The sequence below is a fragment of the Ambystoma mexicanum genome, chromosome 1q, assembly GCF_040938575.1.
Source record: "Ambystoma mexicanum isolate Mex_15411 chromosome 1q, UKY_AmexF1_1, whole genome shotgun sequence".
NCBI lineage: Eukaryota > Metazoa > Chordata > Amphibia > Caudata > Ambystomatidae > Ambystoma > Ambystoma mexicanum.
The window spans coordinates 515,498,766-515,524,811 of NC_090922.1; the positions used below are offsets into that span (position 1 = coordinate 515,498,766).

The 26,046-nt window shown below is 44.3% G+C and overlaps 1 protein-coding gene across 3 annotated transcripts in view; it reads right to left on the reverse strand.

The window, feature by feature from the left end:
* Positions 1-26,046, reverse strand: part of LOC138530413 (guanylate-binding protein 1-like) — a 1,110,598-nt gene that overhangs the window by 944,458 nt on the left and 140,094 nt on the right. For all 3 annotated transcript variants that reach the window (XM_069640909.1, XM_069640906.1, XM_069640908.1), the window contains 2 exons: positions 11,869-12,775; positions 10,548-10,669 (listed from right to left, as the gene is read on the reverse strand). In XM_069640909.1, coding sequence (XP_069497010.1) covers positions 10,548-10,669; positions 11,869-12,046 — 300 coding nt within the window. In that variant the 5' untranslated portion in view covers positions 12,047-12,775. The remainder of the gene's footprint in view (positions 1-10,547; positions 10,670-11,868; positions 12,776-26,046) is intronic.

Sequence of the window (26,046 nt, forward strand, 5' to 3'; positions counted from 1 at the left end):
TGAAGGACCCCAAGGTACTCACATTCAATGTAAGGGGACAGAATACCCTAGTCAAGAGGAGAAAAGTCGAAAACGTCCTGCTGGGTGGCAGTGAGGGTTTGGGGGTAAGAAATTCTGCATGCTTATGCTTCAGGACACACAAATAGGCAAAAAAGACAAAGGGAAATTAAGAATCAGGGGGTACACCCAAATATATCAGGCAAATGTGGGAGAAAAAAGGGTGGGGGTGTTGATTGCATTCCAAGATGGATTGGGGTACAGGTCTATGATTCAATGGCAGACAAAGAGGGGAGGTACTTATTTTTTTATATAACTATAGCAAGCAACATGCTCACACTGGCCGCAATCTATGCACCAAATATAGGCCAAGATGGGTTTCTGAGAGAGATCATATTGAAGCTAGAAAGCTTTACCAAGGGGGACATCAAACTAGCGGGAGACCTGAAAATGGCGTGGGTTCCCACTCAGGATAGATGCGGGAACGCTACACAGGGTCACGGGTCCCATCTAAGGCCCTAAGGCAGAAGATGGACACACTAGTCCTACATGATATCTGGAGAACCCCGAGGGGACAGGAACAAGGTTTTACTCATTATTCACATATACATTCCTCGTGTCGAGGACTGACTACATTTGAGCATCTACAGAACTACTGGAGAAAGTGAAAGACAGAGTTGGAATCCATATCATTATCAGACCACACCCCACTATGGATGAGCATTATGGTGAATAACAGAATAACTGAGCTATGGAAGTGGAAGTTCCCACCCAGAGCTCCTCCAAGACCCGATCTAGGTGGAATGCATCAGGGAAGAGATTTAGCAATATTTTAGAGAGAACGAAACAGGGGATGTGCCATAAGAAACAATATGGGACGCATGTAATGCAGTGATGAGAGGGCAAATGATAGTGCTCAAAGCAAGGAGGGATAATCAGAGACGCCTAAGGGAAGAGGAACTCTAAGGGAAACAGAGGTCCAGGGGGAAATATCAAAGAACCCAAGTAACAAATTAAGGAAAGCACAAAGACATGTCCAGGGGCAATTTGAGGCGCTCGTAACGAAACAGGCCGAGAAGGGGCTATTATATTTGAAGCAATGGCATTATGTGAAAGCGAATAAAGCTGATAAACATCCAGATAGACAGCTAAGGGATAAAAAAGTACACTCAAACAATTATTAAATTACAAAATGACCAAGGGGAGGTTAAAATGGCTAATGAAGACCTATGTGAAATATTAAGGGAATGCTATCGAAGACTCTACACCCCAGACAACCCATCAGAATACGAACAGAATGAATATCTCACGAAGCTCCCACTCCCACAGTTATTTGGAGGAAGAGAGTGAACTTTTAGAAGGAGAAATAAGGGAAGAAGAGGTGGAAAAAGCCATCATAGACATGTCATGAAATAAAGCTCTGGGACGATATGGCTACCCAGCGAACTTACATTTTTTTTTAAATAAATAAATAAATAACAAAATCGGGACATATTGGTCCCAATTCTTACAAAATTGTTTAACGCATTCAGGACTAAAGGAGCCATAACCTCCACAATGAAGGAGGTCAAACTAGTAGTGTTCCATAAACAAGGTAAAGATCCGGTACTTCCAGGATCTTCTCGTCCAATAGCCCTGATGAGCCTGGATGCAAAACTATATACAAAAATATTAGAACACCTGGGATTCGGGGAGAGATACATTCAAATGGTACGGGCCAATTATAACTCAACGTCCATCCGCATTGCCCTTAATGGAATATTAACATGGAAAGTAACACAAAACAAGGATGCCCCCTATCCCTGCTGCTGTACGCCATCTACTCAGAACCCCTATTTATTAAGATAAGAGAGACAGATCGGCTCAGGGGAATAACTATAGCAGGAGAAACCCACAAAGCAATAGCATTCGCCGAAGATATGCTGGTGGCAATGTCGGACCCAGAACGATCAGTGTTGGTACTAATGAAGGAAATGGAAACACACAGGGTGATATAAGGGTTAAAAATAAATAGACCAAAATCGGAATTGTTAAATCTTTCGGTAGTCACCAAAGTGATGGTCGACATGGTCGACCCGACCTTTGGAGAATGCAGAAAAGGGTATAGCATACTTGGGTATAACTCTAACGAAGAAAATGGAGCAATAATATTGTGCGAATTAGCTCCATATGCTAGAATAAAATCAAACTGGATGTTATGAAATGGAATCCCCTTACAATATCATGGTGGGGGAGAATGACAACAGTAAAAATTATGGTCCTAACAAAGTTGGTATACTATTTTCAGGCATTGCCTCTCAGGGTCCCGAAGACGCTCTTTAAATCTCTCAACAGGGCCATATCACTATACATATGGGAGAAAAAAAACCTGGAGTAGCAATAACAGCACCAAAATGCATATTAATGCCACATTAACGTCACCAAAAAATAAAGGGGGTCTAGCCCGTCAGCTTTCCGTCGATACTATGAATACTAAGTTGATGGTCTAAAGCCTGTTTATTTTTCTGTTTGTTTTTCTTTATTTGTTCTCATGATGTACATCAAGAAATCAATACAAAATATCTTAATAAAAATATAACAGGGACATGTTTTTTAATAAGTTCCTGCATTTTTGTCTTATGTTTGGGGGACGCGGAAGCGCCTTTCGCTGCCTGTTTTTCGGAGCATGAAAGGAGGGCTTTTTTATTCGCGGTGTCGGAACCGACTTTTGAGGCCAGTACCAGAGGCCTGTCATGAGGCGAAGGCATATGCGATGGCCCAGAGGACAAGGAGGATCTAGAATTTAGAGGCTTTTTCCGCCTATGCTTTGATGGTCAACGATTTTGTCAAAGGTCGGCCATGGGCTATGCGCTTAGTGTGTTTGGAAGTGTGTGTGCTATGGCCGCCGGGTGTTATCTCCGTTACAGAGCCGCGGGCCTGCTTAGTGTAGTTGAGGGCCTGCCCATGGGGTTCCGATGAACTTCAGTCACCTTTGGCATCACTTGGGACACTGATACTGCCTTGCTGGATTCCCAGTTACATCGATAGAGGCTTCGGCCTACTTGGCGTGGAGAGCCTCTCGCTTGGTCTGGCGTTCTTTAAGAGTTTTCGGGCGGAAATGTTTTCATGGTGGTCCCTAGGGAGACAGTAACTGCACACACAGGGCGTGTCATTTCACAGGAACTTACTATGGCAAGTACGGCAAAATTGAAAAGGTCTCTTTTCCATAATAAATGGAAAGGGCAGTTGGCGACAAAAGGGAAAAGGGGATGCAGAAAACACATTCTCTAAAAGGAGTAGCTATATGAGACCTCCGCCCGCTATCTCTACTGTAAGGGCCGAGGCCCGAAGAGACCCATACATGCTGTGTCTGGTCATCGAGTCAGTCTGGCATCATCAATGATGGAGATGCTCGCTGAGGGTCGCCGAGCAGTTGGATAATGCTGCAGCAATAAGCGGATAGTAAAAGAAAGAAAGACTTCTATGAATAAACTTTAATTAGTCAAAGGCATCAGCCTGGAAAGGAACTCTGCAACTTGCGACCGGCTACGATGGCAGAAAGAAACAATCTGAGGGACCTCGATGCGTGAAGGATCATGGGTACAGTACATGTCACACTAGGGATAGTATTACTAACATGTCCTGTCGATGTCTGTTTTCGAGTTGTGAAAACAAATCTTGTAATACTCTGCGACGTGTGATTTAAGCAGATCTACAAGCCTCAGAAATATATAAGTAGGAAAGTCCATTTGAGCCAAGTCACACATTCCACAACGCCACCTAGTAGCCATCGCTGGAAGTTCCAAGGAACCAAGGGTCAGGGTAATGATAAGAGGCAAGACATTTTCGTTACTTGTATACACGGAATCGAGTAACAAGGGCTCCTGGCTCGGTCCTGATCTGCCAAGGTGGACTTAGAAATATATGATAAAGTGATCAGGGTGACTGAAACCACAAACATTCATCATATTGAACTTAAATAAAGAAAAAGATTGCTCTAGTTAACAGTATGGGCATATACCAATATTCTGCACCAAATTTTGTATGCATAAAATATGATTATCACAATCAAATTTGTGGGGTAGGACGCACATTACTAACATGAACTTTGTACATAATACATAGAATTTTGGTCCAGTTAAGCTGACTGGAGTCAAATACACAAAGACATGTATTATCCCTTATATGGAATAGAGATTACAATGAACAAGTGACATGTATGTGAGGTACAGAAAGACAGTACACGATTCACATTGTTAAAAGTATGGCTGGCATGTGGTTGGCCTTCATCAGGACAGAAAAACAAGGCCTATAACTGGAACTCAGGGACTGTGTCGTTGGTGTGGATTCATACGTCAAGGCTCCTTCCAATGACTTGCAATTTCAAATCGTATTTATCATAAATGATAATGGCAGCCGTGCGGCTAACGAGGTCCTGCGACGAGTGACTAATCGCCAACTCTGTGCCAGTTATAGGACTTCGAGACCGCTTGATCAAGAGCTTTCACCGTTGAGTCAGGACATCAAGGTTCCCGGGTTAACAAATGAGAAAACTTGTACAGCCATGATCTCCTAGAATCAGCACAGGAGTTCCGCGACCGATCCACACCGTAGATAATCCAAGCATACGGCAGAGAATCGTAGGACACCGTGAATTACACCTGTTTTTCCGTCTTGAAGAAGGCCAACCACATGCCAGCCATTCTAAAGAGCCTATGATTTGGCCGAAACACAGGAGTGTCGACTACCTATTTGTGAATATATAGTGTGTACTTCTAACACTGTCAATTGTGTACTTTTGTTTGTACCTCACATACATGTAACTTGTTCATTGAATTCCCTATTCCATATAAGCGTTAATACAGGTCTTTCTGTATTTGACACCAGTCAGCTTAACTTGACCAAAAATCTATGCATTATGTACAAAGTTCATGTTACTAATGTGTATCCTACCCCACAAATTTGATTGTGATAATCATAGTTTATGCATTAAAAATGTGGGGCAAAATATTGGTATATGCCCGTACTGTTACCTAGAGCAATAATTTTCTTTATTTAAGGTCAATGTGATGAATATTTGTGGTTTCATATAATAGACAAATAATCAGGATGAAGAGATCCGACAGAAAAGAGAGAACTTCTGTGTGTGTGTGTGTATTTATTTTGCATCAGCAAAGAAAGTTTCGGGTGACTAGACAATTTATTTTACATTTCTTTTGATAAGCACGAAAGATAAGTGAAACATAAACGGACAAGGCAGGTTATGAATAGTGGTAACACAGATAGGTGTCGACCTCAGGGTTATTGAGGTCAAAACTTCATTCAGATGCACATTTCCCACAGAATGAGGGGGTATAACAACCCTATAAAGCAGGGAAACATGCGCCTGATAGATGAAGAGACAATGAAGATACGGGAGAGTGAGGCGCTGCGATCTCAGAAAGGATTGTGGCTTGAAAATACTTTGATCTTACTCATTGTGGTGTGAACGGTCCTATTGTCTACTCTGATTTAATGGTCCAACTTGTTTGAAGATTACTTGTTACTAGCAACATGTTGAAGTGATACGGGTGGTGGGTTAGTCTTATTTAGGCTTATACAAGTGGGTACTGGATAACAGCATAACAGACCACCGGCTGCTGCCCAGTGGTGTTGTGAGTTAAACAGCAGCCCACCATTCAAGGTTGCAAGTTACTGGTTACATTAGTGGGATGATACACGAGTTGGGGATGTGTGCGGAAGTTAAAGCGGTGGGGACAGGTGGGTGGGGCGCATTCATGGCCCTGATTGGGAGGACAATATGGGTGGCTGGGGGTGGAACGGGTTATGGGGGAAAACCGCTCAGCGACATATATACAAAAACCTGAAGATACACTTGCGACAACGGGTACAGGGAAATTCATACACAGATGCATGTTACACATTCATGTTCTGAATCAACCTGTAGACGGTTCATTTAATGAGCTGGAATGTACGGGGTCTGGAGAACTACACCAAAGCAAGAGGGATTGCAGCCTATGTAAGTCGACACAAGATAGAGATCCTGTTTCTTCAAGAGAAACATGCTGTGCACACAGGGAATACTAGATTAGCAACTAACTGGAGCCAAAACCGGTTATTACACCACATATTCTACACAGTCCAGAGGGGTACTGACCCTGGTTCATAGGAAAGCGGCGTTTATCCAGTTGCACACACATACTGACCCGTAAGGGAGATTTGTCATTGTACATGCAAACTCCTCAACAGGGAGGTGCTGCTGGTAAACACATATGGTCCCAATATCGACGACCCTAGTTTTTATGACTCAGTGGAGGACCTGATAGCACCTTATACGTCTGCAGCTGTAATCTGGGAAGGGGACATAAACACTATTTTATATCTGGCTTTGGGTCGAACAGCTTCCAGATCCAGACCTCTTTCGAAGGCCGCAGTGCATATACTTACCATACTTGGGAGGTTACACTTGCGGGACATTTGGCGTACACTGCTCGCAGATGTGAGGTGCTACATTTACTATTCCACGGTACATGATATGGCATCCAGAATAGACATGTTTCCAACATCTGATCACCTAGTGGGCTAGGTGAAAAACACCGACATTCACCCTGGCACTCATTCCGACCAGTCTCCAATTAAGATGTCTTTAGAATGGGGGAAAGACCACTGCTGGTCATGATATGTGGAGGTTTAAATCTGTGGCTCTGCAAGACCTCGTCTTTAGAACAGACATCGAGGAAGAAATCCAGACCCACTTCTCGAACAATGACAACGGAACGGTCACACAGACCAACTTATGGCAAGCATTCAAAGTCTATATACGGGGGATGGCGATGTCACAGGAACAGGGGATACTGCGTACCATATCGAGGGAACTGCGACACTGCGAACATACACTATAAACACTGGAAAGGCAATACAATGTGCGCTTTAAATGCAATACTTTGATAGCCATCCAAGAACACATAGAAACTTTTAGACAACTGGCAGACATAGAAATAAAGTACTCCGCCAGAAAGCCTCGGCCAGCAAATATGGGGAGGAGGAAGGGCCCGGGAGAACATTGGGCAACTTCGTGAAACTGGAAGAGGACCGGAACTGTATAATTGGCGTGAAAGAGGAGGATCAGCGAATAGAACACACTGACCAGGGTATTAGTGGCGTGTTGACCAGATTTTACAAAAGCTTAGATGGTGCACACAGGGACCCATATGTGAATGAACCAACTCAATTCTTAGAGACCATTCCGATGTCCTTGTTATCCCCTGATGTGGCGGCCCTCCTAAAGACCCCACTAACATCAACAGAACTGATGCAGGTAATGCATTACTACCTAAAAACAAAGCGCCGGGTCCAGTAGGACTTACGGCAGAATTTTACATGGAGTACAGCACCTTGCTGGTTCCCCCGCTACTGAAACTTTGGGAATAATTGTTGGAATGCGGTCAGGTACCATCATCCCTACGGGAAGCAGTGGTTGTAGTGTTACTTAAACCCGGGAAGGAAAGCAATGAATGTGGGTCTTATAGACCGCTGTCGTTGATGAACACGGATACTAAACCGTATGCTAAATCCCTAGCTCTTATGTCATCACTGGTCCATCATGAGCAGGTGGGATTTTTCCCGGGTAGGTCAACGTCACTAAACCTGAGACGACTCTTTTATGTCATTGCATGTAAATCACTGGCGGCAAATGCTGTGGCTGTAGCCATAGATGCCCAATAAGCTTTTGACATGGTCTCATGGCTTTACTCATTTGCAGTCCTAAAGAAATGTGGCCTGGGGCAGACCTTTATAAAATATTCTGCGCTACTATGGACGAAACACACGGCAAATGTTTGTATTAATAATACACACTCCGAACAGTTTGAACTACGCAGAGGGATATGACATGGATGCCCCATATCACCACTTGTATTCGCCTTGGTCATAGAACCCATGGCCGATTACATTCAATCCTGACATTGTAAGAGGCATCCGGGTATAGGGCACTCCAGAATTTATATCTTTATACGCTGATGACGTACTGCTGTATGTTAGAGACCCAAAGCACAATCTTGACCCGATAATGCAGGACATCATCCATATCAGGCTGTACTCCTGGGTCACTGTGAATTACATCAAATAGGAAATGTTTCCCCTCACAGACTGCACTCCTCGCCCCTGTATAAAGTCACAGCTAAAATGGTCTCCTGGTAAGTCGAAATACTCGGGTATTACAGTGACTACAGATAAAAAAATCCCTTGTGGAAAACAACTACATAGGCTTGCAAATATTTGCTAACAATAAAATATTGGCTTGGTCACGGGTACCCATGTCCCTGGCAGGTAAGATGGCTCTGATTAAAATGATACTGGTCCCTAAAATGCCATTTGTCAATGTCCCTATCTGGCCAGGGAAGGAATTCTTCTTACACCTACCTAAGAAACTATCTCAATTCCAATGGCACACGGGTGCACTACGAAACAAATGGTCGGACATGGTATTTCCTTATGCTATGGGGGCCTTAACAGGCCCAATCTTGAAGTATATTGGTTAGCGGCCCTCTTCCACATAGTCAAAAAAAGCAGCAGAGGGAGTAGATATGTCACTTGTACTGGATAGGTCTTATAAAGACACTGTCACATAGACCCTGTAGCATGCACACTAGAGGCATGGAGACGCATATTTACTAGATTAAACATGGAGACCCCGTACTACCGCTGGCTTCCACTGTGGAACCACCCACTAGTGCTCCCTACAGGAGACTAAGCAATTAGACGTAGATGGGAACCTCGAGGATACCACGCTATAGGAGACCTATTTGTGGAAGAAGAATTTATGACACTAGAGGGTTGCAGAAACAAACATGTACTAGCACCAATCGATGACTTGCAATACTATAGAATACATGCTGCGATCAGGGCTAAATGGCCAGGGTACCCAATAGAGCCTCCAGAATGTAAACTAGTGTCCTATATAGCAAACTCAACAGGCTGCCGTCATGTACTATTTACACTATCATGGAAAAATTGACAGCTACCCCCAGCGAACAAGATCGCTCGGCGGAAAAATGGAACAATGAACTGAACATAACACTGTCAGGCGCACAATGGTCCGCAATGTGTGCCCTTACTAATGAAGTATCCATGAATATGTGATTGAAATTGGTACAATATTAAGTACTGCATATGCTACATTACATTCCCCTTGAACTCCAGAAAATGGGTAAGGAGGTCAAAAAGGTATGCCCGCGCTGTGGATCTGAATTAGCAGGTACATTACAATTTTGGAGTTCGATTTACACAGCACTAGCCGAGATAGCGGAGACAGATAACTATGTCCAGCTATCTGCAATGCTCAGTATGTGCAAGGTAAGATGAGCAAACCACTTAGACCCCGGTTTAACATCTGCTGTGTAGTGGCTAAACAATGTATACTGAAAAAGTGAAAATTCAGCAACCCAACCAGGTTTAGTGAATGGCTCAAGTACCTGACATGGATCAATGATGCAGAAAAATAATATATACTTAAAGTGCCCAACCGATGAGACCCAAAGACATTGGGGCAAGTTCAGATCCTATTTGGCTAAAGATGACCAAGAAACCGACGACTCTTCTGTATAGTTGTAGTACGGGGTGGCGGAGTGTTGGCTAGACCAACACTCTGCCACCCCATACCCCAGATGTGTATGTACTAATGATTGGTAAATTGTAATTTGTATCAATACTCTATGCTTACCGAAAATAAAGGTAAAAAAGAAAAGATTTCTGGTGAAACAATGACTCTGCAAAAAGGTACTCTAGAGCTAGCCGTTTACAGGCTTGTACAAACTTGGGGGTGAGAATTTCCAATATAACAACTCTGACATATGTCATATGTCTTCAAGAGCAATTACATCCCCCTAATATCCACTTCAATAGCTATGGAATCACCACACAAATCTGTGACTAGGGCCAAGATGTATTCTTGACTAACCAGTCTAGAACCATGTTATAGGGATCTCACTGAAGTATCAATCCAATAATACTAGGAGGGATTTATTACGCACTAGATCCATTACATGCATGACATTTTGGTGCCGATCGTGTCTCCACTTTGGTGGGAGTGTTTCCTCTAACTAATATGGGTTTTTCAGCAGGGTTTCACCCACATGAAGGAGTTGGCCTTTACAACACCTCTATAAAAGCAGTGACCCCCCCCCTCTTTAAACACACCAAAAGTCTGATAGGGCATAATAACACAACCACATAAACAATCTTTCTATGTGGGCTCAATAAAACTGAACTATGACCACAAGAATGTGTTTGTGCGTGCAGACATGCCTATGCCAAGAAGTGCCATTATAGGGCAGGAAGAATACCTAAATACCCACTAACAATACAACTATAGGTGTAGAATATATCAGCAGCACCACAAAAGACTTTCTCGTAGAGAAAGACGTTCATGACACCTTCCCACAGCAGGCTGGAAATCTCCTTAATGCCACCTAAGTCCAAAATGCAACTTTTCCACAGGACTTAAAATTCTGATATCCCCAGTTTCCATGCCAGTGCATCAAACTTTCCCCTAATATTCCGGTTTCCATTACCTCCTCGCTGAAGCCATCAGTATCCAGCAGGACGAGACAATGGCTATTTCCCATTGGGTGCGGCAGGCATCTCATCCATATACTGGGAGTCTTTGACACCTTTGTCCTTGGCAGATGAAATCCTGCAATAGAAATAGATATCACAATTCCATATGGTTGTTAATCTCAAGTTTGGAGATGATAAAATGAAGACCGACCCGTTTTGAATCCTCTCAAGGTCAAGGACAGTGAGCACTTCAGTGGTGGGATAACAATAACCAACCTGAGCGGTGAAGGTTCATTCCCTCTCATCCAAAGAACAGTACATGTTGTAGGAGTCCTAACTGATCCTAGTATAGCCCTGCCACACTGTGTGCTGGCAATCGCTGGCCACATATACATTTGCTGTGTGTGTGCAGTGAACTCTAGTATACAGATGCCTTACAGAGGTCAGACGAAGCAAGCCCTAATTTTCCCTGGTTCATGGTGTGCAGACTAGGACATTCCTGACATTGTTGTGGCCAGAGCTTTCGAGAAATGACTGCCATTGGTAACCCCATGGTCTGGGATCGGCATCCCAAACTGCAACTAGCATTCACAAGTCCTGATTTTTTTAGGCAAAGACATCCTTGGTATGCGTGTGCCTTGGGCTTTTGATACCTGATCGAGATAATGCAGAGCGTTGAGAGGGGGAGAGCCTTCTAAAAATAATTAAACTAGTGCAGATGCAAAATCACCTCTGTACGGCCCTGTACACCCATGTGTGATCTCTCAGCCTTGTGCCACTATCTTCCGGTGTCGTATTTGTCTCCTATCCCTATACCTCCAATTAGGCCTAACAATTGAACATTTCAGACCTCACCCAATCTTCCTGATATTACAGCATGTGAGAAATCATGACTGTACATTGGGTCATGGAAATTCATGACATGCAAAGTCTCATTATCTATGTACTGTACTCTCGCTGTCACAGGTATGGTACACTGTAACACCTATTACTGCTGACAATGAGAACTGAGTGTTTCTTTGCAAATGCTGTAGACACCAACTTTACATGATAACCTAAACAATCTGTACTCATCTCTCACAAAAGTATGCAGTGCGCCCTCTTTATCTTATTACCCTAGGTGATATAAACTGAGTAATGTTGCCCCTATGCCGTGTACCGGGATATTACTCTAGGATGTATACATTAGGGGTCTCATTACACTATGCAGAATGCACCGTTCCTCTCTGCCCATGCAGTGAGCACTAACTGGTCCCATGCACTATGCACTGTGACCATGTATGCCATAGATTTCACTCACCACAAAACTGAGACTTTTGGACAGAAGACACTTACCGTTAGCCATTCCGGGGACCTGGTTTAGAAGGAAAGATTTGCCTGTGTTTTTGGGTCCAAACATGGCCACCACCTCCACAGCATCCTCCAGTGTGCAGAGAATGTGCAGACCCTCAGTGTTTAGAAGCAGACCACCTGAAGGTGTAACCTCAACCAGACACATGGGTTTCTCCATCATGAGGCCACCAATAAACTCTGATAAGGCTTTTCAGTCAGGTGTGGAGGGCAAGAATGTCCTCTTTTGTTTTAATGGAAACAAATGCCAAGTTCGCCCCTTCTCATGGAAGGAGTGGCAGGAAGGTACTTCCTTGGCTGCAGAATAGCAAAGCAGTTCTTCCTGCAGCTGTAAAAGGTTTCTTTTTCAGGGTATGAAGATAAGACGGGTTTTCCTTAATGAAATGGCAGTAGGAAGATTTTTTTTTTTCTTCGAGGGAATGTAGGCAGTTCTTGATCAGTTGTTGGAAGACATATGTGATCCTCCTTAGTGGTAGGAAGACATGGACGTTCTTGTGGGCAGGAAGGGTCTTTCTTAGAAAGGAAGGTATTCGATTTTTAGTTGTAAGAGTAAATAGTTGTTTCTTGGTGACTGGAAAGTCTGTTTATGTCAGGGAGGGTGGGAAAGCAGCAAATATTTTCCCTTATAGGGGTAGGTAGGGATGCTCGCTCTCTTAAAGAAGGTGTTTTCATCCACCAGTAGTGAGGGCAGAAAAGCAGAACAGGATGAAGGTCCTCTTCCTGATAAGAACGAATGCAGTTAAATTCTTAAGAGTCACAAGGATCCATCCAGAAGGCACGTTTCTCCTGAAGCACAGAAGACAGGAAGGCCACCCCTTACACGTTTGAAGATGTTTCTGTAGGCAGGTAGGCATTAAAGATCCTCCCTAATGGTAGAAGAGCGGATGTTCACCTGAGAAAAAAATGAAGAGAATAATTTTTTAAAATAAAATACACTCATCATTCTTTAATAACTAACATATTTGGGGTCTCAGAGGCCATGTTAGCCGTTTTTTTATATTTTAATAACCCGAGTAAAATAACCGAGTGTAAAAGCAAAGAAGTAATACGAGGTACAAATAACACACCTTAGATTACAAGAAATGAAAACAGTAATAACGAACTTGAAAAAATGAAGAAAGTCGAAATAATACATTTAGACCCATGATGTGTATATCAAAACAGGAATGTGTGTTGTGTGTGCAAAGTATTGTACTAAGTTTAAAACAAATATATCCTTTGAAATCTGAAATGTTAAAACATGGGTTGGCGGAGGGGAGACAACCCACCATAACCACGGCACCCCTCAAGCTCATCCTTAAACACCTGTACATTAATAAATATAGTTTTATTAACAAAAGGAGGAATCCTGTACCCACCAAAATATTCCTCTTATGTAAAAAATCCCTAACTGGCCTTTCCCTCTATAATCGCACCTTTTTAAAGTGACCATGTGCTCTTCTTTTACACTGCCCCCTTTCGTCAATACCCAGCTAAATAAAACTATGCCCTTACACTGTGAACTCATGGCGAATTACAATTCATCCACTTGCCGAATGTTTAATACTGTGAATTATGTATGACCTTTGAAATTGTCCTTTTCACTTCATTAATATGCTGTTTTTTAATTGAAAAAATAACACTAACTTAAATCTGTTTTCTTCGATTTTACTCACCGTTTTGAATTAACACATTTTTCAATCTATTATTTTTCCTGTGTTTTTTTCCTGAAACGGTTAGACATAGATGGTCGTAAAAAAAAGAAAAAACGATTACAGAGAATTCACTCCTACTGATGTCATGTTTGATGGTTATATTAGGTTACTGAATATTTGTACTGCACCAGTCACTGTCGTAGTGGTCTTACAGCGCCTGACCATTGTCTGAGAGGTAGCGTACAGTGACCTTGCGAGGGTGTCGCGAGATCTTAGTCTGTGAATAGTAAAGAGGAGGTTTCGGATGGAAATAGGTAAGAAGAAAAAATTACTTACCCCTTGATGTTTTATTTATTTTTGCATTTATAGCAGCGCACAAAGTCCAAGGGCATCTAGGCGCAAGTTACATTGGGTAAAGTCAGTCAGGTAGGTTACAGACAAGTTGAGGTACAGAATACAGTACAGGCTGTAGACATGTAGTATAGAGCTGAAGACTGCATGTCAAATCCAGAATGTTTCAGGCAAGTTCAAGATCAAAGAGCAAGGGGAAATTGTCTCACAGAACACCACAAGAAATGTATAGTATAGACAAAAAGACTTATTGGTCGAGAAGAGAGTAAACTCGGTCAAGAAAATTCATATCTAATCCATATTTTATTAATATATTGCACACAATTCCATAAAAATTAACCAAATATTCGTCCTATGGTTTGCACAAACATCTGGTGATGCTAAAAACAATCCAATTTAATAGGACACCAATAAAAAGGTAGGCGCATAGAAAAAATCTTTGTTATTTTATGTGTTTATAATACATTTTTAATAAAGTTTTCCTATACGAGAGACTTTCAAAGTGAATGCTATGTTCCTATAATTAAAGCGAGCAAGCTTCCCATATTTAACCTATTGTTTATAAGGGTCATAGCTGTAGTCCTCGCTAGTAATAGGTAAAGTGACAGACAAATGCATAAATGCTGACAGAGAAAATGCTGAGTGTCCAGTCCTCTCTAATAATAGGTGAGGTGCTAGACAAATGCATGAATGCTAACAGAACAGGCAAGTTCAAGTGCATATACAGCACAAGGCTGCAGGACAAATGCACAAAATATATAGAAGACAGTAGTGGGACAGGTAAGAGAGACGAGACGTATTGTAGTTCAGAAAGTCATGGCTAATCGATGTGATCACATTAGTGAAACGAGACAAGACAAATACCTCTCCTTGCCAATGATAATGCACGGATGGCGTCAGTGGTCGAAGTGTACAAAAAGAAGTAGTGGAGCTATGTTCCCTACTGGCCTGCACCAAGTCCCCACAAACCCCATCACCAGGTTCCCTCCCTCACACAATACAACCCTCCCAAACACATGTGTCTGCTGTTTAAGAGAACATGAAGTACAGTCACTGAAAGTGCAGATTTCAACTTCTTCCTAAACTTTTATTATAAAAAGAAACCATTCTGGAACGGTTTCTTTTTAAAAGAAAAGTAAAGGAGCTTTAAAAGGTAATTTAAAAAAGTACAGGAGCACCACTCCCGACCGCTCCTGCTCACTTCGACCACTGGATGGCGTGCTGGATCACCTGACGCAGGCAACGGGAGAGAACGTGCAGTGAGTAATGTTCCGGTAATCATTGTATAGAGTATATAGGTGTGTTACTGTGCCTTTAATATGGCTGGCATATGTTCCTGCCTGGGCTTTTCTCATGTGTATGTTCTCGCACCTTTAATTTGCCTGGTGCACTCCCCTGCAAGGGCTTTCTCATGTGAGAATTTCACTCACTTGCAGACTTGATACTCTCTTGTAACTGTATTGTTCTGTCCCACGTATTCCTCATCTTTGATATATTCCATCCAGCGGCAGCTACTTCGGAAACTTCTTTCTCAGCAGAGGGCATGATCAACTTGATGCCCCTCGACGGCCTCCATCCGCTCTTGACCATGACGTCACTGACTGTATATATAGCACACACTGCACCCGTTGGTTGATTTTAGTTTTTCCCCTCTCACAAGCACAGACGTTCGTAAGGTCATATGGCTCACAGACATTGGCAGAGAGGAAGGTGTAATACACGGAAATTCTCCCGGAGGCAGAGGGGTAGGATGGGAGGGGCAATGAGGAATACGTGGGAGGAACATCCAAATGAAAGAACATTACCAGGGGCAAGTAATTTGTTCTTCGAATGGATCGTTTCCTCCCACGTAGTCCTCATCTCATAGCAGTATGATGTAGGAGGTGGGAACAGAGAATGCATTTATCATTAATGCTGTGCAAAACGGCCTTCCCAAACCTCGCCTCCTGACCTGATGCAGAGTCCAGGTAAACAAAAGTGCAAGCCCTATACAGTGGGAAGGTCAAAAAAGGGCATCAAAGACTAGTATACAAAAGGGGGAGCTGACCTACTTACATGGGTTGTTTCACACACTGCTAATTTCCGTGTGATCATTTTCTGCAGATGAGACTCATATAAAGTTTACCTCCAAAGGCAGTAAATGTAGAACCCAAACACTGCTCTGGGATATATCAATAAGTCTGTGGGCCTCATTACACGGATGGCAGTGGACCAAGGTGCTATTAGCACCTTGGTCCATGCCGGTACAATACTGGCACCGCCTTGGTGGAAAGGGGAATTACCGCCCTATTCCAAGGTTGGTGGGGCGGTAATTCCCCCTTCCCCCATTGCCCTTCCCCATTCCCATTTTTTCCCCATAGGGCTCTATGGGAATGGGGAAGGCGCTAATTACGGTACCGCAAATTGCGGTACCGTAATTAGCACCCTGGTCCCTTTGCGGATTGGTTTTTAACGCCTGCAAAAAGCAGGCGTTAAATTCCCCAACCCGCAAAGGGACCTCGTAGTAAGGCGGTAAGGGTTTACCTGTACCAGTAAACCCTTACCGCCTACCGTGTAATGAGGCCCTATATCTCCGGCTGACCCATTTATAGGCAATGACACCAATCTGGAGCGGGCAAGCAATAACACTGGTTGACTACTGTTTAGACTTAGTAGCCATTTTTAATTGAACATTTTTTTTTAACAAAATAAACATTTCTTAAAAACGAGTGAAACAATTTCAATTTCTATTTCAGCTGGTCACCAATAGATGGTGTACATATTGAATTGCAGACTTTTACCAACAGATGGTGTGCATATATATAAATTCATAAAAGGATTAAATGAGAAAAATACCACATACATAATGAACGGAGGTTTTTGCGAACAGAGTTCATTATAAATCCACATATCTAAAAATACAAAGTGACCACGCACCTATAAGATCAACATTAGTTCTGTGAACATGGAAATTCAGGCAGACTAGTTCTGCCACGGCCGTGTGTGGTGAAAAAAGACAAATGATTTGACCACCCACAGGAGTCTAGCCACTTGAGAGCTGGTGTAGGAGAGAAGTACTTAGTTAAAAAGCCTCAGAATAAGCTGCTTCTAGTATTGAACCACTTCAAAAGGAGATGAAATAATTCCCTACTAGACTCAGGGGTCAGTTAACAAAAGCTGTGGGTGTGTAGAGACCAGTCCTAGGTCAACGTCGGTAGCTGTATTCCTGATGATTTTGAGGTGGGCCGCAATGTAATTACGTGTCCAATGACGTTTCGGCGAGCAGTGAAGGCTGCCTTCATCTGGACCTACGGATGTCGCTCTACAAGGAAAGAGAGAGCGTATGGTAAATACGGTGGATGGAAGAAGTGAGGAGAAATGAAACACGCCTACACTTGGCCTGCAAGTAGATTGGTAACTCAATTGTGGTAAAGAAGGGGGCAGGGGGTCCATATATACAATAACTAAAATGCATTTAGAAGCAATTAGATGCCAAAGCTGGCCGCACCCAACTTGAGAGAGAGTGCTACTGTTGTCACTGAAGAGAGTGGGCCCCTTGCGTGGGGGTCGAGTGTAGTGCAATTGCACTGTAGGGAGATTCCAAAAATGGTCGGAGTTTGTCAATTGAGGGATGGCCTGGAGAGTAGGACAAGAAGAAGACAACGCAGAGCCTAAGTGCCTTGGAGAAACCCGAATACCTGCAGGCTCCACAGCTAATGGAACAGTGAAGTAGGAATCGGGCTGGGGGAATCATATAGTATGGCCCATCACTTACTTTAAGCCATCGGTAGAACATAGGGTGATATTCTCTGTGTGGCAGAGGAATCCCAGGGAAAGTGAAAATCATTCCTGGCAAGGCGCCAATGGTGTACAGGAGCCTCTGTAAGGGAAAGATGGCAACAAATTGGTGAAAATGCCCCATTGTGTGAAGCCTCCAAAGTAAATGTTCAAGAAGCGAATATAGGCGCACAAATAAGCATGCGCTTGGCGTCTGAAAAAAAGGGGAGTGCACTAGTCATCTGGGAGGAAGGTAGGAAGTGCGCTAGGGCTAATTATGCTGGTAATAGATGAGGATACTGGCTGCCCATAACCCAAGAATAGCGTAGAACGCTCACCAGCCTTCGGTATGCACAATGAGTAGTGCAGATGATAGAAAGGAGACGTGTCCACAATGGGTCATTCCGCGTCCCGAGCTGTGTGTTAGGCAGAAACCTGTGCAATTCCCTTAGGGACCACTGCAAAAGGCTTAGGACTACAGGTACCACCCAGATTTACCTGGTAGCTGTGGCTGAAGAGAAGACAGTATATAGAGTATACAAAATAGGTACAAGGATACAGTAGCACAAGCAAACACTGACCAGAGCTTGGGTATAAAAGTATATAATTATTTATTTAAAAACACACTTGTAAAATACACTAACACTAATAGGGCAAGCAATGTCAAACACTGGCACTCCAATAAGTTAGTTAAAAAAGGAGGGAAAAGGCAGAATTAGGAAAGTACACAATACCAACACTTTAAAAAGAACCACAGCAAGTCAGAAAAGGCAGAATCTACTGTTAGAGCCAGAAAGTTCATAGGCCAGGCCCACTCTTGGAGAGAGCAAGGTGGAATGTGTTCAAGATCACACAGTTGAATTATACTTTAAGTATTTGCAGAAAGTTCGAAAAGAGTTGGATCAGTTCAGAGAAAGTTAGTTAACAGGTCCCAGGTCACACCAGGATAGAAAGTCAAGGATTTACGGACACCTGGAACAGTCTGTTGCAAGGGAGACCGGGATGGGACACAGTACCTGAAATGGTGAGAAAGCTCCAGCGGGGGCAGTTGTTCCTGGCAGCGGGTGCAAGTCGGTGCTTCATCCAGGGGAAGAGAAGATCTCGACATGGAGGAAAAGCTGGAGGTCGTTGCACTGCCAGGGAAGAAACCAGCCGCGGAGTTTCCCGGTTAAAAAGTACTACCCTTTAATTCGTGGTAGTGGTGAAGCGTGGCTATCCGGCCGCCGGGGTGCTTGGGACGGGCGATTAGACCACGAGACAATCCAGGAAGGCGAAAAGAGGGCGAGCTGGTTATCCCCACTAGTTCAGAGGAAGAAGACTCTCCAGGATGAAGATCTTCTCTGTCGTAGGGAAGTGGTGAGGCGGTTCAGCAGGGCTCCACCGGTGGTGTCGTCATTGCAGGTCGGCTCAGCTTCTCCCTCTTCGGATTCTTTGGTCCTGTGGCGACTCCTCCAGTTCCAGTCCCCAAAGCCCTGCATTTATGCAGAAAACCCCCATTCATCAGTCCTAGCTGTCACTCAAACATGCTAACCACTGGGCCAAGGCAACTCAGTCCAGGGTGCCACACATCCTGTAGACCCAGACAGAGTGGCACCACTTTTGGAGGCTTCTGTGTAGAAGCCCGCCAAAAAGTGGAACAAAGGGCTCGACTTGGTTTGGAGTTACAGAGGCGAACGCAAATGCCATTTTAAAACCGAGTCCTGGCAAAAAGACCCAACCGGGAAATAAATACTAAATAAATAACCGGGCGGTATCTTTAACATTGCACCAAAAAAGTGGTGCGTTTAAAATGAATGGGAAAATCCCATAGGAAATATTCCGGTCGAATATTTTGCGTGGTAACCACTGCCACCAGCCAGAAACTCGACGAGGGGGTACTGCACAGTGCCCCCTCGTAAAACAGACCCAGGGGCAATCTAATTGCACCTACCAGTGCTTCCACAATATGATGGTTTGTACTGGTTCTGTTCACAATTTAAGACTAGTAAAGTCAATGGGGACTTTACATGCCCTGGGAGACACTATTCAGTCCCAGGGTATGGAGTCTATGTTTGGGGGTCACTATGACACCCCTGTGTTACTGCACTGAGGGTGCTGTGCAACACACTTACCAAAAACACATGAAACCCTATGGAGTAAAAGACCCCATAGCCCATAAAACACATTACAAAATCAAAGGATATCTCAAATCATGTCTAAGATTGGGAGAAAAAGAGTCTCACTCTTAGCAGGAGAAAAAAAATAAACCCCAAAAATCCAGCAAAGCTGCTGGGGGACTCACTAGGTTTGGGAAATTAGCCTTAACAGAGAATTCTCCCTAACACTGTGTCTGGTTGCTTGGGAGACCGGCCCGATGTATGTATGGTAAACGATCTAGAGCGTATGTAAGCTGCCAGTCCAAGCCATAGTAGGCGACGCGGACGCAATGTCGAGCCGCTGCCACAAGAGATAGTGCGCATGCGGCCTAGGGAGATATTATCAGGATCTTGTGAAGAGTATGTGACGGCGCACGCGCGAAGGCGGGCCGCAGCTGTGGTATCCTTCGCGTTTGCGCTGCAGCGCTACACGGGTCCGTGGCACGAAGCCAGCGGCCCCTAACTGAAAAAAGGCGCTATATCCAGTTAAGGCAAGACGTAGAATGCAGCAAGAAAATGCATGCAGGGTGCAGGGTGCAGTAATAAAGAATGGTTCCCCGTAATCTCCTACAGCCTCCTGTGGGATGGCCCCTATAACACAGGGGAAGGGGTGGAGGTCAGAAAAGATATGCAGAGATGGCCTCGGATGTTATAATGTTGCTGGTTAACAGGGGGAGAGGGACCCTCTCATGTAGTGAATCAGAAATCATAATGAATAAATGAGTGGATGAGTAAACAGGCAAATATGGACAGATAAAGGTGCATGTAACCACCTAGAATTACACACCATGGATGAAGGTCCCAAAAGTGCAGTACTCTTGTCAGAGGGCAACTCTGTATGTGTGTATAGTCAGGCCCATGCAGGGTTAAACAGGTGCTAATAATCAGTCATATCAGAACTTTAGAACCTGAAATTGGTAACATTCATCTCATTGAGTCCATGTTTGACAGTATCCAGCTTAAAAACCCACCACGCTTCCTTGTGATTAAGTGTTTTTGCAGTGTTGGTGTTCCCCTGTACCATGTCCGCCACCCACCATTTCAGATCATTATGGTTATGTTGATATTCCACAAAATATCTGACTATAGGGCTGTTTGATTTCTACATCTAATCCGTGAGCGATGTTCCACTATCCTTTTGTGTACTGGTCTACTGGTCTGGCCCACGTATTAGAGGCCACATGGGCATTCAATGATGTATATCACATTCTGACTTTTGCAATTAGAGAAATGGCGAATAGTCCATTCTTTACCCAGAATGTCAACGTTCTTAAGTTTCATGTTGAACCTGCATACAGAACAGTTGCCACAAGGGTGGTGTCCAGTCAGATTACGCAGATTCCATAGGGTGGTACGTGAAGTGGTGTTTGTGAATCTGGCAGTGGTAAAATGTTCTTTAAGGTTTTTAGAACGTTTGGGAGCCATGCGTGGATATGGTTTGTTCTCCATTTTCAGTTGCACCAAAGGCCAACATTTCTTAATGACCTGTTTTATCTGCGTGGTGGCTTGGCAGAATGTGGTAACACAGGTTATTTTATTTCCTTCTTCCGTCCTGGGTTTGGGATATACTAGAACCTCACGAGGAGTGTTCAAAGCCCTCTTGTAGTTCTGGACTAGTTTCTTGGGATATCCTCAATCCAATAGTCGTCCCTTAAGTTCAGATCCTTGGTGGCGGAAATCGTTCTTCCCCGTCAATTTCTACCTATACGGAGGAATTGCCCGTATGGTAGATTGTCCCTCAGATTGCATGGGTGTGAACTCGTGTAACGGAGCAACGAGATTCTATCTGTGCCTTTCTTGAAAAGTGAGCACACCAGTAGGTTATCTTTCTCTGTGATCCGTAGATCAAGAAAATTAACAGTGGAGGGATCTGATTCAAGAGAAAAAGATATTGACGGATGGCATGAGTTGAGCCAATTTTGGAGGTTGAGTAGTGAGTCCAAGTCACCTTTCCAGATAAAAATCATATCGTCGATGTATCTTTTCCAGATGCTAATGTTGCTGAGGAATGGATTGTCTACGTCCAAAACGAAGGTTCTTTCACACTCTGCCATAAAGATGATGGCTAGGCTTGGGGCAAAAGCTGCCCCCATCGCAGTTCCGCTGATCTGTAAGTAGAAGCATTCATTGAAGGAGAAGAAGTTTTTTGTCAGTGCTAGATCCAATAATTCAATAATGAAGTTCATCGGAACCCTCCTTTGTATCATGTGATGGGTGAGATGGGCCCATATGCATTCTATTGGCTAGGTTTGCAGAATGCTAGTGTATAGCGATTTGATGTCAATTGTGGCAATCCGGCTGGTGGCAGGGTTGTGTAGTAAGCCTTCAAAACATTCAATTGTCGCCATAGTGACACTCAAGTAGGTCTGTGTCTTCTGACTTGGAGGTTTCAAGATAAAGTCTACACATTTGCACAGTGGTTCGAGGATGGAGCCACACCCTGAGACAATGGGTCTTCCTGGGGGGTTTTGTGCATCCTTATGCATTTTGGGTAATGCATAGAAAGCTGGAATTCGTCCCTCTGAGGTATTCAAAAACTCATCTTCCTTCTTGATGCGCTCTAGATAGTTTACCATACATACATCGGGCCGGTCTCCCAAGCAACTAGACACAGCTCGGGACGCGGACTGACCCGTTGTTGACAAGTCTCCTTTCTATAGTCTGCACTACTCGTTGTGCATACCGAAGGCTGGTGAGCGTGCTATGCTATTCTTGGGCTATGGGCAGCCAGTATACTTATCTATTACCCACATAATTAGCCCTAGCGCACTTCCTACCTTCCTCCCAGATGACTAGTGCACTCCCCTTTTTTTCAGACGCCAAGCGCACGCTTATTTCTGCGCCTATATTCGCTTCTTGAACATTTACTTTGGAGGCTTCACACAATGGGGCATTTTCACCAATTTGTTGCCATCTTTCCTTTACAGAGGCTCCTGTACACCATTGGCGCCTTACCAGGAATGATTTTCACTTTCCACGGATTCCTCTGCCATACAGAGAATGATTGCCCTATGTGCTATTGATGACTTAAAGTAAGTTATGGGCCATACCATAGTATGGCCCCCAGCCTGATTCCTACTTCACTGTTCCATTAGCTGTGAAGCCTGCAGGTATTCGGGTTCCTCCAAGGCACTCAGGCTCTGTGTTGTCTTCTTCTTGTCTCACTCTCCAGGCCATCCCTCAATTGACAAACTCTGACCCTGTGAACATTGCACAAGCTCCCTATTGTGCAATTGCACTACACTCGATCCCCACGCAAGGGGCCCACTCGCTTCAGTGACAACAGTAGCACTCTCTCTCAAGGTGGGTGCGGCCAGCTTTGGCATCTATTTGCCTCTAAATGCATTTTAGTTATTGTATATATGGACCCCTTCCCCCCTTGTTTACCTCAATTCAGTTACCGATATACTTGTAGACCAGGTGTAGGCGTGTTTCATTTCTCCTCACGTCTTCCATCCACCGTATCCGTATTTACCATACGCTCTCTCTTTCCTTGTAGAGCAACATCCGTAGGTCCAGATGAAGGTAACCTTCACTGCTCGCCGAAACGTCATTGGACAGGTAATTTCATTGCGGCCCACCTCAAAATCATCAGGAATACATCAACCGACATTGACCTAGGACTGGTCTCTACACACCCACAGCATTTTTTAACTGACTCATGAGTCTACTAGGGAATTATTTCATCTCCTTTTCAAATGGTTCAATACTAGAAGCAGCTTATTCTCAGGCTTTTTAACTAAGTACTTGTCTTCTACACCAGCTCTCAAGTGGCTAGACTCCTGTGGGTGGTCAAATCATTTGTCTTTTTTCACCACACACGGCCGTGGCAGAACTAGTCTGCCTGAATTTCCATGTTCACAGAACTAATGTTGATGTTCTAGGTGCGTGGTCACTTTGTATATGAACTCTGTTTGCAAATACCTCTGTTCATTATGTATGTCGTATTTTTCTCATTTAATGCTTGTATGAATTTATATATATGCACACCAGTCTGCATTTCAATATGTACACCACCTATTGATGACCAGCTGAAATTGAAATTGAAATTGTTTCACTCGTTTTTAAGAAATGTTCATTTTGTTAAAAAAAAGTCAATTAAAAATGGCTACTAAGTCTAAACCGTAGACAACCAGTGTTCTTGCTCGCCCACTCCAGATTGATGTCATTGCCTACAAATGGGTCAGCCGGAGATATAGACTTATTGATATATCCAGAGCAGTTTTGGGTTCTGCATTTACTGCCTTTGGAGGTAAACTTTATATGAGCCTCACATGCAGAAAATTATCACGCGGAAATTAGAGCAGTGTGTGAAACAATCCATGTGGGTAGGTCAGCTCCCCCTTTTGTATACTACTGATGCAGAGTCCAGGCAGTAATGCTTTGTGAAGGTATGAAGAGAGGACCAAGTAGCAGCACTACAAATGTCCTGCACTGGAACCCCTCTTTGCAGAGCTGATGAAGTAGCCACACCTCTGGTCGAGTGCACTCGTAAAACCACAGTAATGTCTTTACCCGCTAAATTGTAGAATTCAGAAATGCAAAGGATAATCCAGCGGGATAAGGTTTGCTTGGTTACAGCTAAACCCAACTTGTGACCAGCATATCCACAAACAGTTGGTCATCTTGTCTAAGTTTCGCCATTCCGTTGATGTAGAAGCTCAAGGCCCTCTTAGGATCAAGAGGCTGAAGCCTCTCCTCCTCTTTGGAGGGGTGCAGTAGTGGATAAAAGTTAGGAAGCACAATCTTTTGCGCTAGATGAAATTCTCAAACTATCTTCGGAAGAAACACAGGGCAGACTCTCAACACAACATTCTCCTTGTAAAAGGTGGTAAAAGGAGGATTACAAGTAACTCACTAACTCTCTGAGCCAAGGTAATGTGGCAATAAAACCCAAGGCGGCGGGCCAATACTGCCCCAGGTAATGCCCCTGGGGCCGTAGTTACAGGCCCGAGCGTAGCGAAGGCCTTAACAAAGCCCCGGGTGGCATTACCTAGGGCGGTATTGGCCCGCCGCTGAGGGTCTTATAGCCATTAGTACCCCGGCCCCATTAGACTGGGGTACTAATGGCATTTTTTTCTGTTTTGAAACACTACCGCGTTTTCGAAACAGAAAAACAAAAAAAAGTTGTGGCCGCCGGGAAAGGGAAAACGTAGTCCGTTTTCCCTTTCCATGGCGGCCATCGGGAGCGGATGCGCTGGGAACAGAAGTTTTACAGAGTGTTCGCTCCAAGAAAAGAAGAAAAAAGAAGGTAAGTGGGGTTGGGATAGTTTGCGGGGGAGGGGGATGGAGGAAAAAAAAAATACCCAAGTCCCCGGCAGGGGACGCAGGCAGCCTCCAGCCAAGGGGAGGCTCGGAGCGGGGATTGCCCCGTTTCGAGCCTCCTCATTGGCAAAGGGGCTGCTACACCCCTCGCCGGGAACAGAGTACCCGGCATGCACGGCGTACACGAGAATACCGTGTGGTATGGCTCAGAAAAGAGCCAAGCCACATGTTGTATTCCCAGTGTGCAGCGCGTGCCGGGTACTAATGACTGTTAATAGTCTTGAGGGATAGCATACTTAATGGACATGAATGAAGAGGGTCCAAATGGAGCACCAATGAGAAATTTGAGTACAAAGTTCAGATCCCAGCTGTGAACAATGAAGACAACATGAGGGAAAATATTAGTTAATCCCTTCAGAAATTGGATCACAATAAGAATCTTAAAATACGACCCCTGTTCTGGCGAGCGCTTAAAAATCGATAGCGGGATATCACCAGGGAACGTACACCATGAGGGCCACGTACTGAAGGAGTTCTGCTCTCTCCCACTCTAATGTAGTGAGAACTCCTATACCTGACCCGGAGTCCGGTGGATAGAGGCGGTGTGAATGCCTGTGCAGTCCATAGGTGACAGATGGATCCCAAGTCCTGAGTGCTGTATATGTCCTGGGAAACTCCCGTGATGAGCTAAGGCCTGGTGTTGTGGTGACGCCTCCCGCACTGAAGGGCCGGGGCCTAGGGTGGAATTGCGGCAGGACCCGCAGTCCCAGTAAGGGTGGATCCTTGCCGCAGTGAGTGGGGGGCACCTGCTAGGCTTGCGAGGGCCACGGCAGGCCGTCTGTGATTGCGCAGCAGTTCCGGCCCCTCGCAAAGGTGTGCAGTGAGTGGCTGCAGGAGGCTCTGGGAGGCCCCCCTTCCTTGCAGTCAACACTGGTGCTGCGCAGCAACTTGGTGCAGAAGAACAGGGACACTGTCCCTATGACAGACCAACACCAGGGCAGTGCACAGGAGTGCGCTCCAAA